The following is a 17,054-nucleotide window of genomic DNA, read 5'->3' on the forward strand; positions in this document are numbered from 1 at the left end:
TTCGTTTCTCTCTCTGGTTGGGTTTGAGTCTTGTCTAAGATAATTAGTTGTTGGTCTTGTTTTTGTTTGTGAAATCTTTGTTTATTAGTTTAAGTAGTTCTTATGTGGTTTTGTTTCCGGGATTGCATCTGTGCAATCGCCGGCTTATGGCTCCGAGATTTATCTCTTTAAATCGTCGGCTCTAGAAGTGGTGATAGTTGTTGTATCATGCCGTTTGGCGTTCAAAGTTTGAAATCAATGAAACAACAGATGACAAAAAAAAAAAAATCTCAAAACTGTGGCAGCTGTGACGCCAGCTGGAATTTTATTAGTTACAACATGTTTTTTACGTTTCTTGGATGCCTTCAATGAAAATACCCATCCATACATACTTTAATAGTATAATTTACTTGCTAAATATGTATATTAGAAATAAAAAAGGTCATAAATGCCTATTGATAAATATGTATATCAGAAATAAAACGATTAATTGTATTTCTTTTTCTAAACGAAAACAATGTTGAACTGCGCATATGCGTAATTTGATTTCAAAGAAAAGGTGATTATATATAAAATGACCTTTAGTTGTACAGAAATTTGGGTATCTAACATTCAGTTTATCTTAAATAAGTTTTTTGATAAACACTATGCTCATAGGGAGCTGTCCGAAATTTTGGACATAATTACCTTTATTTAGATAAAATTAACACTATTTTTTAGTTTTGTAAATTTTTATTATATAAATATATATTACGTGGCAAAATAATAGTCAAAATTAACTCTCAATTACATCATGAAAACATATATGTTTTTTCTCCTTTATGCATAAACTTGTTGATTTGCAATACCCGATATTCTTTAACGGGTTGTTCACCACTTACGTGTGTAACTTATTACTTACCTAACCATCATAACTATTATGTGTGCAACTTATTACTTACCTAACCAGTATGATAAAAAATTAAGTTTATGATTAGATATATCTATATATTAATTAATGTACATATTTATCATAATTGGTGGCATCCTTAATATTATTAATGACATCGGCTACTAAGAGACCCTTTCCCTTGTTTATTCTCATTTGTGATCATTTTGTTACAACTTACATGTGATAACAAAATATTTTTTTGAAAAAGGATAACAAAATAGTTATCATATACGATTTTCTCAAATAGCCCATATAGTCATTATACCCATACTTTGGTTACTCACACCAAAAGAGACTTGCGATATCAGTGCCCTATTGAATTCTATTTGTATACGTGTTTCCTCATTTCGTTATCTTATACAACATCAGACACATCATAGGCCACCAGTCCTTACTGGTATATTATCCATGATTGTCAAATTTTGATAGGGATAATTGTAGGGGGCCTGAGAGGAAACTAACTCAGCGGCCAATTTATCTTCGAAATGACATTCAAATCGACCCTAACCACAGTAAATTCCATAAAAGTGTCCATTTTAACAAGCCAAAGAAATGAAAAAGATAAGTTTTCGAGTATATAATATCAAAATATATATATATGTTTTCTGAATGATGCCAACGCAACGTTTGACATCCACCGAGCGCTTAGATGCTTACCTTCAACATGCTGGTAATATGAAACGCTGTAAGTTGCATTTAGAAGCTGGGTTAATTAATTGCTTGTCTTGGCGGATCCTTTATTCAGTGGCTTCTCTACTGTTTTTTATGTCCACTGATTTTGTTTTGCTTTATTTGCGCTTTTGTGTTAAGTGATGACTTGGATTAGTATTCTTTCCTCTCGATATCTCCACAAAAGTGGTTTTTAAAAAAAACAACTTGGTAGTCTAAACTATTAGTAGCAAGAGTGGTACATGCTTTTGTCATTGATCACGCTGATATATAAATTCTAAAGTGTGTTCTTCTGATTTTCTTGCATTAGACAAGTGAATGGAATATAATAAATACTGGAAAATATAATGTGGTTTGCCCATCTGTTCATCCTAAGGTAATTAGATTTTTAATTTCTCTATTAATTTAGCAGTCTTTCCTGCAACTGCCCAAAAGTCTACAGTCCAAATTGTTCACATGTTTGTGTACAAACTGTAAATGTTATTGTTTATTGTTCTATTCATCGTTTTCATTTTGTTTTTGTTTATTTCGTTGGATGTAGTACGACTGGATTACGTACATTAAAATTGAAGTTGATAATATGACATTTCATCTCCACAAGGTGTTCATCAATGACTCAGCTTTTGTCTATCATTTTCATAATATTTTTTGTTTCACTCACATATTTGTGTATCTCTCAGCTTTCCTCTGATGTTAAAGAGCAGGAAACTTTAGAAGTTGATAACACAGCAGGGGACAGGGGGCATGATCTTTTTCTACTGTGATTCCCCAAACCTCCAAGGCTTTCATCTGTAGTAGAAGAGAGTGATAGGAAAAAATACCATGAAATGAGGATAACAAAGACGATGAACATGCATGATCTCACAACGTCAGAACCATGACTTTCTATAGGTATATTTGGAATTAACTATATCCTATAAATTTTTTATATATGTCAGGTTGAAATCGAAACTTGTAACATATTATATATCATGTACTGACAAAATATATTGAAACGAATTAGAATTTTCTTTTCATGACTAAACGAATGAGAAAATCGAATGTGCAGAAATTGAAGCCTCGAGTTATTTACAATGATGTGAATCCTGAGTGGAATGAAGATTATTCTTTCAGTAACCGCTCCCAATCTCAAAGTCCTCTTGATAAGTAACATCCATAAAAATATTCTCGATTAAGCAAATGAGTAATTTGTTATATAGGTAGGAAACATATAGTATATTATATTAAGATATATTTTAATAAATGATGGTAGTGTAAGTAATTAGTCTAGTGATAAGAGGGTTTTTAGTTACAGAGTGTGAGAGTGATTAATCTAGTTTGACATCTAAGAAATGACAATATAGTTAATAATACATGAAGCTAAGGTTAATTTATAATAATACTCTTCAAATAATAAGAAAGAAAGGGATGTTGGTAGGGTGCTTTTATGTTTTGACAAGTTTTGCATAAAAATATCCATATCTAACGAAAAAACGGAAACTTGTACGCTAAGAAGACATTAGCCCTAAAAAAAAAAAAGAGTCCTTTCTCTCCCAAAACAAAAAAGCGCCGCAACACAGATCTGAACGTTTAAGCTCCGGCGGTCGTCTTCCTGTGCGTGACCGTCGGAGGCAGTCTCCTCTCTTTCTCCTCTTTTCTATTTGCTTCGTCTTGCTATCTTTCTTTCCTCCGTCGACATGCGTGAGGCTGTGGAACAGAGCTCCGCCTAGGGCCAATCTGGATCCGCTCCGGAGGGGTTTAGATCCGAGGTTGTGAGCTTCTCTCTGGAGTCTCTGCGAGGCGGTGGAAGTTGTGGTAGTTCGGAGTCGGCTTTTGGCGTTCACATCTCCGGTCTCTATTTTATCTTTGTAGATCTCGAGGTGTGAACAGAGGTTGAGGCGTGTGGCGGTTGCGATGGACTCTCTCCTCCGTTCTGGTTATATGGGTTATCCGAGGTGCTCACCTCGTTGTGGAGTGGGGTGTAAGCTTTCTTTCGTCGGTGACTTGGCGTCTTGTTTCTGTTCGAAGGTTTGTGCTTTGCTCAAGGGTGATGGCGTTGACTCTGGTTTCGTCTGAACGTGCACGGAGGATGAAGCAGCTGGGTAGTTGTTTTCTCGCTGTGGTTTGCGTTTGCAATCAATGTTAAGGGTTCAAAGAGTTGTCGTCTATGGCTCCTTTTCCTCTTCTCGGATATTGCTTACCCTTTGTCCTATCCTCGTCACTGCAAGGTTGTGTTGCTCTGGCCGTGTGTGTTCATGAGCATTTCAGTACCGCATTACTTGTTGTTCTCCCGTTTCTCCAGCGGGTTTCAACAGTTTTGCGCAGATTAGACCGGCTCATGTTCTGTGATGCTGGAGAAAGGTTCGGTCCAAGTCTCTGATTTGGTCAGTCGGGGGTCTTGTGTCGAAGTGGAGACTTTCTTGAGGGATGGTCATCCCGATGCGTGGTGGACCCTTGGTCTTCCTCGTAGGCAATTTCTCTTCTTATTTGCAGGTACTGAAGAGCTCGACTTTGCTTGCTTCTTTCTCAGCCATTTCAAGTATCGGGCTGGTGGGTTTCAGAGGTTCTGCTTGCTGCTCTTCGGGTATGCTTTCATATTCCTCTCTTCCTTCTCGGCTTTAAGTTCTTTAATGTCAGTGGAGGTGAAAAACTCGGGGAGATCGTCACGAACTAGCTACTTCGGTGATGGCATGGGATGTTCCGGTAACCGAAGAAATGAGGTGAACGCCACCTTCCCGTGGTTACCATCAACGGTAGAGAACGGGGGTTGATAGTCTAAGATTCACGGAGTTCACTAGCGGAATGCGCCGGAGTGGTGGTTGAGCGAAGCTAGTCGTTTTTCGTTTTTGATTTAGACCATTTTGTTCGATCCGAGCTTGTAAACCGAAATTTGAATTCCCTTTTTGGGTTGATTAATAAAATATATATAATTTAAAAAAAAAAAATATCCATATCTAACTGAAGTATACCATTTCCTAAGAAACTTCTGTAATTGGTGTTACGTGATGCGCTTCATGCCTGTCCTGTTTTTTCCTTTTCTTTTTGGTTTAATGCATGTCCTGCTTTTCTCTTTATTAAAGCTCCACTCGGTAATTAATTTGCAACATATTAATCTATACTATTAAAGCAAGATCCTATTGTCCTTTTTACTAAAAATACCCTTTTCTTTATTAACATTGCATATTTCATTAAGGGCAATCAAGTAATATTAATAACACATTTATATTGGATCATTTTTTCGGATCCAGCCCACATCTCAAATCAGATCTCTCTTGGGCCATTTGGGCTGATTAAAAAATCAGATTCAATTCTTATTTTTTTCTCCAAATTCAAATAATTTCTTTTCAATCATTCTTAAAATTTTGTGTAATGAACAAAAATTAATCACTTCGGGTACGGATCGGTTCTTTCGGGTATCGGGTTTTTCGGGTTTTGAAATTAAACCCCATTCGGGTATTATAAAATTTCGGACCGGATTCGAGTCGGGTCTTTCCGGATCCGGATGGGTTCAGTTCTCATGCATAAAAACCTGAAAAATAACCAATTAACCAAAGTATCTAAACGGGTTCGGTTATTTGTACTCAAAGTAACCAAAGTATCCGATTCAGTTCAAATTTTTGTATCTAAATTACTCAAAAGTAACCAAAAATATCCATTCTATACAGTTTTTTTGGGTGAACTTTTATCCAAACTATCATATTTTATCCAAAAATACTCAAAGTATCGAAAATAAATACTATAGCTAACTTATAATATTAATTTAAAATATTAAAATAATTATAAATATAATTATAACATATATTTTTAGATATATATTCACATTTCAGATATTTTCGGGTACTCATTCGGTTTTCAGATCGGGTCGGGTTCGGGACCGATTCTTCGGATATAACAATTTAGAACTCATTTGGATATTTACCCCGGGTCTGATCGGGTTTAGAACCCTGATTTTCGGATCGGTTTCAGGTTGGTTCTTCGAATCCAGATATTGTGTTCAGGCATATACTCATTTAAAATGAAACACTATAAAGAAAGATAAAAAACTTAAGTCTTTTATAAAAAAACAAATATATGAAAATATGACATTTACTAAATATTTGTCAATTTAAAAAAAAAATAAATAAAAATAAACCCGCGCTTTGAAAGCGCGGGTCAAAATCTAGTAATTACTTAAAAGAACTGCAGCATTAGATATTTTAAAATTACATTAATTAAGTTAAGAAATACTTAATAATAATACAAAAAAAAATCTGAGTGGACTAAGCTGATAAGTAGTGTTAGGAACAAAACCCGAATCCAAAGAACCGCACCAGTCCGATCCAAAAAATTAATACTGAACCGAATCAAAATTGATTAGATATCCAAACGAGCTCAAAAATTTGGTATTTAGGAAATTGGAATCGAGCCTCATACAAGCCGAAATATGTTGGATATTCCGAATATATTTGAATAAGATTTATGTATTTAAATATGTTAATTAATTTTAGATTTAGTATCCAAAAAATATTCAATATTTATATTTGAATAAAATTTATGTTTTGTCCTTTTCTTTAACATAAGGTAATAAAATTAAATTTAACAATAAAAGGTAAAAACATAAGAGGTAAAAAAACCAATAAACCATGTGTTTTTTGATTGCCTCCAGCGCGTCACGTCTGGGCTCTTTCACATATTCCCTCAAATCCAACATTTTTACCTTTCCAGTCTTTTTTTACAAATATGGACCATTTATTTTGGAGAGTGAATCCGAAAATAGATAATCATCAATTTGCTTGTATTCTATGTTACATTTGGAAAGGTAGGAATAACAAGGTTTTCAGTAATTTAAATGTTGATCCCAGAGATACGCTTAAATTGGCAGAGACAGAGTCAACACTTTGGGTGGAGGCACAAAGTTTGAATACACAGAGGATGGTACAACATGTAGAGGTAGTCAATTTACCGTCAATTCCAGGTAGTTGGTGTTTAACAAATCGTTCGTGGAAGGAAAACGATGTCTTCTCAGAACAAAATTAGTATATCACTATAGAATGTTTTGATAGTTTGATGGGAGCAAGGAATGTCAGAGCTAGTCTTTCCCCCTTCATTCAGAGGTGAAAGCTTTGATATGGGCAATGGAATGTATGAGAAATTTATGTTAGTTTTGGGTCACGATTGCAACGGATTGTTCTAAATTGGTGAAGATGGTTTCAGAACCAGAGAAATTGTCTACTTTTCCAAGTTATTTGGATGATATCAAGGCCCTACAAAAAGTATTCATCAGCTTGGAGATCATTCATGTACCAAAAACGAAGAATATGAGGGCGGACAGCCTAGCACGAGGTGTTACTGTGTTAGGAAGCATCCGTCTTTCGTTGTTCACATGGTACAGAGTTACCATTTTGGTTTATAGAGTCCAGTTGAGTCTGTTTTAAGTTGTTGACAAAAAAAGGGGAAAAGCTCAGTTTCGTCATCTCCGACTCGCATTCTCAATCGAAGAGAAGAGTTCTTCCTTGCCGTCGATACCTTCCGCCTCTGAGATTCTTGGTTCGTCGGAGAGCTTAATCTTGTCTTCACATCTCTTCGTCGTCCTCCTTCTTACTCTTTCCTCTTTGAGAACCACCGCTTACAATCTCGTTATAATCTCCGCCGAGAACCATTGAAGTTGTTGAAGCTCGGGAGTAGCTTCTCCTCCCCGATAAAGGACGATCAGGTTCACAATTCTCTTCTTTTGCTCTTCCTTCATCTCGCTTCCCATAATTTGAAGGTTAGGGTTTGAAATCCCCTTTTCCATTTCGATTTTGCCTTTTTCGTTTTTGTTTATTTGCATGTACTAGAAAGAGATGGCATTGTTTAAAACCTAAATCGATTCAAGTTTATGGTTTTAATTGTAGTTTGTGGTTGAGTTGATTGTGAGTTTATTGTAGCTTGTTGTCGAGATGATTTTGAGTTCTATTTTGTTCGGTATCGGCTTTATTAAGGTCTAGAATTCCTAATAGACATTAAAAGGCTAACCAATTCGACATGTGATAGAGCTAGATTTTTCATGTTGTTTGGGATCGGGTTTCTTATTTTAATTGAATGGTCGATAATGTGTATACTTGGCTTTGTTTGCTTTTAGACGAAAACACATGAGGAAAACACATGTTCTAGTTGATTACATTTTGTTTTGAATTATGTTTGTATGTAGTTTTGATTTGTCTAATAGACTAGTAAATCTGAGATGGCTATATTTTGTTAAAGGAATGGCTAACGAGTTTTTGATTCCATGTTTATTAGGAATGGCTTACCAGGTTCCTAAACACATTCACGAAGAAGGAGTTGAGTCGCGGATTGACAAGATTAACAATACATGTAGACAGACGCTTCTGGACGCAGTGAAGACTGCTCTTAAAGATGAGTATGAGGAAGTTTTGAAAGACCTTATCTTCGGTCCGATTTTGGCGATCATAGAAAACCAGCTCATCTACTCAGGGAAGATTATTCACAGCTTCATATGCAAGTACCTCAGGATTTCCAAGCTTCACGAGCTGTGGTTTCTTTTTGCGAAGAGCCAAATTCACTCCTCCGAAGACAATTTCAAATCCTCTAGTGAAACTTGAATGAAGTTCTTTCAGTTATGACTTGTGTAGGAAGTAGATTGTCATTTGTCTATTTTATTTGACTCTTTTAGTTACTCATTTTACTCCTCTAGCTACTACCTTATTTCACTATTTTATTTGACTCTTTAAGTTGCTCTCTCTTTACTATTTTAGTTGACAATATCAACCCCTATATATACCCTAAATGACTGATATGCGATCACCTAATCATTATCAAAGCATAGACGATAAGCAAACGATGTCAACCCCTATCTACAATTAAAAAAAAAAAAAAGTTTAAAAGATTTAGAAAATATTTAATAACCGTTTTTATAAAGACTCTCGGATTATATTTACAAACCGTCAAGAACATACATTCTACCAATTTATAAAGTAGAATAATAGATAGGATAGGTATGATACGGCCGTAGATTAATAAGATTTATTTTTGAGAGTATTTTCTATTGTAGTATATAATAAAGAAATGTTTAGACTTTTTAATCTACCAATAATACAGATAATAGAGGGAAACATGGATTTCATATTCTACCGTATTAGTTGTATATGTCTTCTGTATAATGTGCCTCATACCGGCTTTAGAACATTGTGTGTCTTTTAGATTACATATTCTAAACAACCGTAGATGGTAGATTTGATTTATTAACACGTTTATCCATATTTTTGAAATTATTATTCAAACATCTTTTGAATTAAAAAAAATTATATACACATATTTGTCTACATCAAATTTTCTATTTTTCCATATTTTTTTGCTCTGTAAAAGAATTTATATGAATTTTGTGTAAAAAAAGTAGTCAATGTCCAAATGTGACAAAAATTGATTTTATTCTAATAGGACAATACTATAAGCTAATTTCCCTTTTTTGTCCTCAAATTCAAATACTAACTCTACAAAAACTAAATGCACTAAGACATACCAATTCTCGGCTTCCAACTGGTGCATCGATGTTTGATCCATTTCTAATTCGACGTTTTCGAAATGTTGATTATAGAAAATTTATTTACTGAACCTGAACTTTATGTAATTTAATTTAGCATGCATAACTAAAGAAATTTTAGAAAAAATTGAAGAATATTTACACTTCTGCTCTACCCTATTACGTAAGCTGCTGTATACAAACATAATCAAGTGACTGATACTACTTCTTTATAAAAGGTCAAACAGAATCTAAAATGAGCCTTTTTCTTCTTTTCTCTCAAATCTCACACTCACCGTAAGGCACAGTTTGGTTTGGCTTATCAGATGAATCCGCCTTCTTGTTGCCCAGCTTGTCTTCTTGCAGACAATCAACGGGAACATAAAAGTAACCCTTTGGGAGCCGCCGGTTCTTGAAAGAAGCTTCGTCCGATGTCATCACAAGCTCCTTGGCAAATGTTTCTACATGCTGCTATTATCAGTTACCAAGACAAAACAAGTATAAGAGCGAGAAGTTACAATGCATTGTAACTTGGGACAAAAAGTTTCTTCTCACCTTCTTGGGCTCTGATTCTTCATCTCCTTCCTCTGATACACTTGGCGAGACTATACAATGTTTGCGTGGAACGGTTTTCCCAGAGAACACTTGGCTTTCGGTTGGTTGCTTACGACCCTTGGAAGTAGCACTATCGTCGGATTTCTGATCAGTGTCCATTAAAACAGGACATTTGCCTCGTCGTCGACGCTTAACAGAGGCTGTGCTGTCAATGGTGATATCATCTGACCTCTGTATTGCTTCACTTCCAGATATATTACTATCTTGATGACCTTTAATTGACGTTGTAGCTGAGTCCGAAGACACTTCAGGAAGAGGAAATGGATTACGTGCAGCGTGATGCCTTCTGGCAGCAAGTATCTCATGTGAGGAAACAGCCAGCTCTCGCTGCAAATATTAACACCAGTAAAAGGTCAAGTGCCCATTTGTTGACTCTTGTTTCAATGGAAGGTACTTTAACTTACTTTTAACTTCTCCCTTTTGACTATCCGCTCACATAGAAGGCGTAGCCTCTCTAGTTCAACCTGCGAAGAGATGTAGCAAAATTTCCAAGAATTAAAAATAATTTGTAAGTGGGAAAAATAAATATTTTTTCCTTGGCTAAGAACTCATACCCTATAATGCTTGAGACTTTTCTGTTCCTCTGTCCCATGTTTCTGAGATTTAGCCTGCCAACAGTTAAGACAGATATAAGCAACCATGTGAAGCAAACAGGCCATCATGAAAATGAGTAAAGCGATGACGAATAAGACCTTTGCCTTCTGTTCCAAGCTGTGCTTCTCACAGTAAGCCTTATGCGGAAGTTTTCCACCACCAATCATATGAAAGCCAGCACTTCTGGCACAGGTTGGGTGAAATGTCGTCTGGCAGTTACCATAACTACACTGTAAAATGACAAATAAGCTATTGATCAATCTCTGTCCCAAAACTTAAGGAAGGGTCAGTACTCAATACCTTAATGCATGCACCATATATCCGTTGGCATACACAACAAGTGCTGGTGTTCTTGGCCAGAGATTCCTAACAAAGCATCATATATATTAAAACAGCTTAAACATGACAATGATTCTGCATTATAGTAATATAAACCCACCACTCCCTGCACAGGATTTATTTGCCCCCTTCTGAAGGTTGATTCGAGAGACCACTGCATGAAATTAAATACAAAATTATTTGCAATGTTCATTACTTAAATAGTACTTCAGATCCTGATGCACAAGGAAACTTCACCTCAGCACAAAATGCATGTACCCACTGGCCATCTGTGGCTTTCCTAAAAGCCCCAGTTGTGCCTCCACATAAAGCACATTCTGTAGTAGAATGCGGTTTTTCCCAAAAATTGAAAGAACCAGTAGATTCCGCACATAGTTCACAGTACCAAGGACCACTAGATTCTTTAGCACATTTATAACAGTCCATGTGAACAGCAACCTGTAAACGGAGGCTGGTCATTAAAGATGTCCCATGAAAACACAAATCATGGATTAGTTAAACAAAAGAAAAAAAATTCAGGAAGTGTCGTATCACCTTGCAACTAGAGCACACCACAATCAGGTTCCATATAGTTTCAGAGCGTCTGCAGATGTCACAACTTCGCGGATTCTGTAATGAAAATTCTCGTGTACGCTGGTCAGAACTCTTATCAGATGGTGGACCAGAAACAGGCACCTTTAAAAGTGTTTCCTTTGTCTGTGGCACTAGGTGACCGCTGGTAGTAACTTTACGTCTATACGTACTCATCTGTCCAATTTATAACCAGTAAGAAGATAAAGATGAGAAACACGGCACAGATAGCATACATACATACATCCAGTAAAAACTCAAAAACGTAGCAACAACAACCTCTTGTTGAGCAGGTTCTTCTGTCATATCTTTCCTGAGCGATGTATTCCGAGAAGATGTTGCTGCTGCTGCAGTAGCAGCAGCTAGAACAGCCTGGGCTTCTTTGTGTCTTTTCTCTTTCCTGCCTTGCTTTCTTGCTTCCCTGACATCGTGGAAATATTTGTTGACCAGAACATCATCCCATCTTCGTCCATGCTCTTCATCAATCTCCAGGGGCAGCTTTTTGGTAACTGCGTAGGCTAGATCGTCTGAGAAAAGAGATCACCTTCAGAATAATATAACATAATTAATATATAGAGTACATAAAACAATGGGATAAAAAAATCACCCGATAGTTGTTTTCTTGAAACTCCGGTGCCAAGTAACTGAAGTTGATAATATAGAAGTTCTCCTTCCACTTCATCTTTAGGAGACATATCCAGTATGCCCAGTTTCCCAGCTTTAGCTAACTGACAATATGTATCTCCGCGCTCTGCACTCTGACTTTGGTAATCACAACAGATAGTGTGATCGCCAGCGTCCTGCAGATGTTTTGTTCCTTCTTCAGTGCCTGTCAAATGTTTATAATGTTACCAAATGTCCTAACTGTGGCATAAATCATAAAGTGTCTACCATCAGGTTCGTTTGTCATCCTATCCTCATAAGAATTCGTGCTGCTTTTCAGGATCTTTCTCTTGTCCATCTCTGACAATTCCTTGTGGATATAAGGATGAGGATTGAAACCAGGATATGCTTCACGATCACTGAATCATCATAGATTAAAAAGTGATTTAGTAGGTAGAATGTTTACGTAGCCAAGAGAAAACAGACTGTTGCCCAAATGTGAGATTGGAGCTTACAGGAGATCCAAGATAATAGGACTTGGACAGTTCAAAATTCTACGGTTATGAGAACTATTTGGCATATGAGAACTATTTGGCCTCACAGAAAAGGCATTCTCCACCATCACTCCAGACGAAATGGGATTTAATTCTCCTCCGTGATCATCTACGCAGCAAATTAAAAATAAGATGAGCAGCAGCTACCATCGACTAAGATTATCTATTAACCGAGATAAACATTAAACGGTGAAGAGGTGTCCACAATAGAAAAGACTCCAAGCAACTATGTATAACAAATGAAGAAAATGCTACACGGAGGATACAAGCATGGGGGATGGATACATGGGATATGCAGGAAGAAAGAAATAAGGAAAAGTCAGAATAACATACCAGAAAGATGAACTGAATTTTTCCCAAGATGAAATTCCTGATCAAGCACTACTGATTTCTGTATATAAGAAACAAGGCACAACGTCAAAAATCTCATCAGGAGGTACTTGTGCGTAAAAAATAATACCGAAGCAGCTACGTCTAAACTTTGGTATCATATCTAACCAGTCTTTGATAATTAATAAGTAGCAACTATTTGTGATAAGAACCATGGGAGATTGATTACCTGTTCTTCTGAAGAATGATCAGATGGCAAATTCCCACTGATTTCTTTTTTCAAAACTGGCTTAGCTTCAGCTTCTTCGACCACAAAACCATTACCAGTACAATTTTCAGCAGAGGTTCGCTCCAGAGAAAAAACAATGTCAGAACCTAACATCACAGTGCCTTCAGTACAGATATCTGCCCAACGCTCAGATTTAGTTGTGTTCGTACTTTTAAAATTTCCGCATTTGTCCCTATTACCCATGTGTGCATGCTGTCTAAGCCATTTAACTATCTTGCCTAGTAAATCAGGTAACAAGTCTCCATCCTGTAACGCAAAACTTTGAAATCAATACACAAAAAGCCACAAAGAGAACACAGACGTTTTAAGCAGGTATATGAGAAGTTTACGCGTTACCCCAAGTTTGGCATTCAAAGCATCAGGATTGACCCCAATCTCTGCAGCCACATCCTTCACATCCACTTTACCCAGGTCGATCAACTGGAAAAAAAAAAGTTAATCCATGAGTAAGAGAGTCAACAGGTACAGATAATCTAACTTTATACACACCTTTTTCAGAATCAATACAAAACTAAGAGACTCGGATCGAGTTTTTTCATTATCTGTGCTCCTCTCAGTCATCCCTGATTCAACAATGTGTGTTGCAGACCTGTCAAATTCTGAACGTGGTGATTCCAGTTCTTGCAACGCACTGTTTCTCGAAATATCAGAGCCTGTACCTTGTGTTCCTACTTCGACTCCCGTCTCATCATTACTTGGGCGATCTCTTATAGATTCTGATGGAAGATGACATACAGTAGGGTCAGCTGCATTAATATCTCCGTCCTTTATAGGCCTTCCACTTTCTTGAATATCTGAATGCTTCGAGCAGAAAGCTCGCAGTTCAACCTAAAATTTTATTATAATGTTAAATAAAAACATCACTAATGTCTATGATTCCGTTCTATAAGTGATGAAACTTACAGTATCACACCCATGTTTTCCCCAGATTTCTAGCCTATTCCCTGCCTCCCTTGCACATATAGGATGGAAAGATGCTCGGCATGTTGCTGTGATCAAGAGAATGTAATAAAGCATTAATAACTCATCTGATACTCACCAAAGAAAGAAGACAAAATACTTGAATCAAAGGAAAGTGTGAAAAGTAGGATGCATCCAAATTAAGAAAAAACATGAGGAGCATACACATCTGCCTATTCATTTTAGTCAGGTCCAAGCTGTGTGAAAATATAAGACAAGATTCTAGATGTACAAATCTACTTCATCCGAGATAAAAATTATAAAACTCCACTGCTGTGAACAGTCCACAAATCATATTCCGCTTAAAACTGATCTACATATTTGGGTTATCTGGACTTAAGCTGGGAGCATAGCAGTAAGTAAAGGCAGATAAAACCCAATTTCAGGTGAAACGTAGGCTTTTTCTAACAGTAGTCCTATTTCTTTCTAGTACTCTAATTTTTAGCACAATTGTTAAGTTGTTCCAAAGGAAGTAGTAGCTTAAGTAAAAGACAGAAACTACAGAACAGAGCATGTCATTAAGAATCTCAAATATTACCCATGCTCAGAAGTAGACCGGATGCACAGAAAGAAACAATACATACCATAACAACATCGAACGCAAGCACCAGATTTCACCTTGCACAAGTTACACAATAACTTCCTGCGAGTTTCTTTTATTCCAGGCAAATTCAAGATAGGCTCCATTTTATTCAAGTCTTCTATATACACCTCAGGCATCCACAGAGAACAATACAGATGAGCAAACTCCGGTGGCCCGCCATTCTCAGTTTTCGAGAGAACCGGTTTCAGAACACCACCCTTCTTGGGACAAAGCGAGCACGGTCTTTCACTATCACTACAACCATTCTCCAGCTCACACCAGGAGCACAACCAAGCCTTATCCGTATCCTCAACCACACCGTAGCATTTTTTATGAACTGTAGCTTTGCAGGAAGTACAATCAATTAGCTGGTGACGATATCCCTTGGCATCACCACCAGTGCAGCAAAAATCACATAACAACGCATTCCCTCTGCAAGGAGCAGCAACCACTAATTTCTCCAAACCTGCATCCCTACCAAGACGCCTCCGCTTCTTCGACGGCCTTTCTGATGTCAACAAAATCCTATTTCTACAACCTAAAATCCATTCTAAACCACCAGAAGAGATCTCATCAACACTCTTCCCAACATCTTCAGATACTTCTTCACTAATAATGTCTTTAACATCCTCGTTACTAGCAGCCGCGTCAGTTTCCCTCTGTGGAGTACTAACCGATTCGTACTCCACAGAAGGAACAGAAAAGCAGTTTCCACAAGATAAAGAACGTAGAGAAGCTAAACCTGACAAAGTTTCTAAATCAGGAGCCTCTAATCGCCTAAAGTAGTCCTCATGCTCAACCCAAACACTCCCACCTCTCAGCTTCTCCCCTACCCTAGAAGACTTCTTCTTCTTATTCTTAGTCTCAGTCCCGTAGTGAGACTTCTTACGCCGCTTCTTATTATCATCCTTCTGGTTCAACCAATTAGCCAACGCAACGGGTAAGGTACTCACACTCAACCCCAGAGCTAAACCATCTTCAGGAACATCGTAAGGAGACCTCTCCGAGAGGTGTTTGCTCGCCTGAGCTAACGAATCGATTCCCGTCATCTTCTTCTCCGGCCACTGGCATTGGTCAAGGCTCATAACCGACGCAAACCACCGCTCGCGCCGCCCATGGAACGGTGAAATCAACAGTAAACCTAGATACTCCGCCGTCGATTTTCCTCCTTCCCGGATAACAGGAGAAACGAAACCCTAATTTCGCGAGCCCTAGGTTAGCTCCTGCGCCGCGGCGATTTAAGATTCGAGACGATTAGGGAAGCGATTATGAGCGTTGGCTAAGATTAGGGTTTCTTCGGATTTCTAGGGTTCATGTTCTTTCGGATCCTTCCCCACGACTGATTCGGTTCTTTTTTTATTTTTTTATTTTTTTTGTTCAGAGATATTTTCGCGTAATTTGCAGGCAACAGAGGAACCGTTTTTTCAGCTTTTTTATTCAGAGAGTATATGATAGGGAGGTGTGAGGCGCAGGGTAGCACTCGTGCACCTCATCTTTGTCGACACGTGGTGGATTTTGACTCGTTAGATGAGTCACGAGAGCGTACGGAAAAGCCTTTTCTTTCTTTTAATTACTATTTAATCCCTCTTTTTGTATTTAATGGAGATATTGGTCAGAACTTTTTCTAGAAGTTCATTCATATCCAAATAAGATTTTCTTTTAGATTCTCTTTGAACTTTTGGGTGCAGTGTTTGATTTGACGATACCACTGTTTTTGCTTCTTGTTGGATTTGCTCTGTCTCAGAAGCCAGAAAAGAATCTAAACAAAAAGAACTTTGATTTTTATTGGTTTAGAAGGAGAAATATATATAAATTGCATGTGATGTTTGTAGCATTGATATATGAAAATGATTCTTAGAACCTACTAACTAATCTAGAATCTGCTATGTTTTGAATACGTTGGCTTTGATTTAGTTAGCCAAAAAGATAGAATAAAATTTGGGTGGTTTAATTAATCATAAAATATAATTAGTTTTTGCAGCAATTTCAGCTATTTATAATGTTGTTGAAACAGTTTTATGAGATGATGATTACTACTATATAATGATTTCCAATATTTATGGAATTAAAATGATTTTAACTGGCCAAATTCTCTCAGAAACTAACTAGTAAACTCTGTTCTTGTACATTGTACAACCATAACAAGATTAAAATGGTTATTTCCTATCATGTCTTAAATGTTCTTGTACATTGTACTAGTTCTTACTCTTCATTTATTTCAATGCTGCAAGCCTCGAATTCATGCTCCAAAACCTTAATTAGACTAGAGATATCCACTATCAAATGTCATTAAGGACTAATGCATGCTTCCTAAAAGTTACCCTTAAATACATCCCGCATTCAACTAACATGAACATCTTCATATCCACACACAAATATTAAAAGGATCATCGCATACATTCTTACTAATCTCCTACACACCAGAAGAAAAAAAATACATCAATGGATTCCAAACCGACCGGTTTAGTTGCTGTTATCTCGATGTTCTTCTTGTTCATCCAAATCCTTTGCCCAGCTGGTAATGATTATATAAATCGTACCAAACTATACCCCTAATCATA

General features: G+C 37.0%; 1 protein-coding gene across 3 annotated transcripts; it reads right to left on the reverse strand.

Moving 5' to 3' along the window:
- Positions 1-9,121: 9,121 nt before the first annotated feature.
- LOC108842567 (uncharacterized) lies at positions 9,122-15,903 on the reverse strand. 3 transcript variants are annotated; one of them, XM_056994073.1, is made up of 19 exons: positions 14,495-15,903; positions 13,854-13,939; positions 13,440-13,778; positions 13,287-13,370; positions 12,891-13,196; positions 12,665-12,722; positions 12,293-12,440; positions 12,066-12,196; positions 11,782-12,003; positions 11,454-11,701; positions 11,139-11,351; positions 10,842-11,042; positions 10,705-10,758; positions 10,566-10,631; positions 10,364-10,495; positions 10,226-10,279; positions 10,076-10,135; positions 9,612-9,998; positions 9,122-9,524 (listed from the first exon to the last, which is right to left on the reverse strand). In XM_056994073.1, the coding sequence occupies exons 1-19, from the start codon at positions 15,576-15,578 to the stop codon at positions 9,336-9,338; spliced, it is 4,062 nt and encodes a 1,353-aa protein (XP_056850053.1). In that variant the 5' UTR covers positions 15,579-15,903; the 3' UTR covers positions 9,122-9,335. The 3 variants fall into 3 exon arrangements, with proteins under 3 accessions (XP_056850053.1, XP_056850051.1, XP_056850056.1); XM_056994071.1 differs by having other exon boundaries at positions 9,122-9,527; XM_056994076.1 differs by having other exon boundaries at positions 9,356-9,517.
- Between the last annotated feature and the right edge of the window lie 1,151 nt (positions 15,904-17,054).

The sequence above is a fragment of the Raphanus sativus genome, chromosome 2, assembly GCF_000801105.2.
Source record: "Raphanus sativus cultivar WK10039 chromosome 2, ASM80110v3, whole genome shotgun sequence".
In the NCBI taxonomy this organism is placed as follows: domain Eukaryota; kingdom Viridiplantae; phylum Streptophyta; class Magnoliopsida; order Brassicales; family Brassicaceae; genus Raphanus; species Raphanus sativus.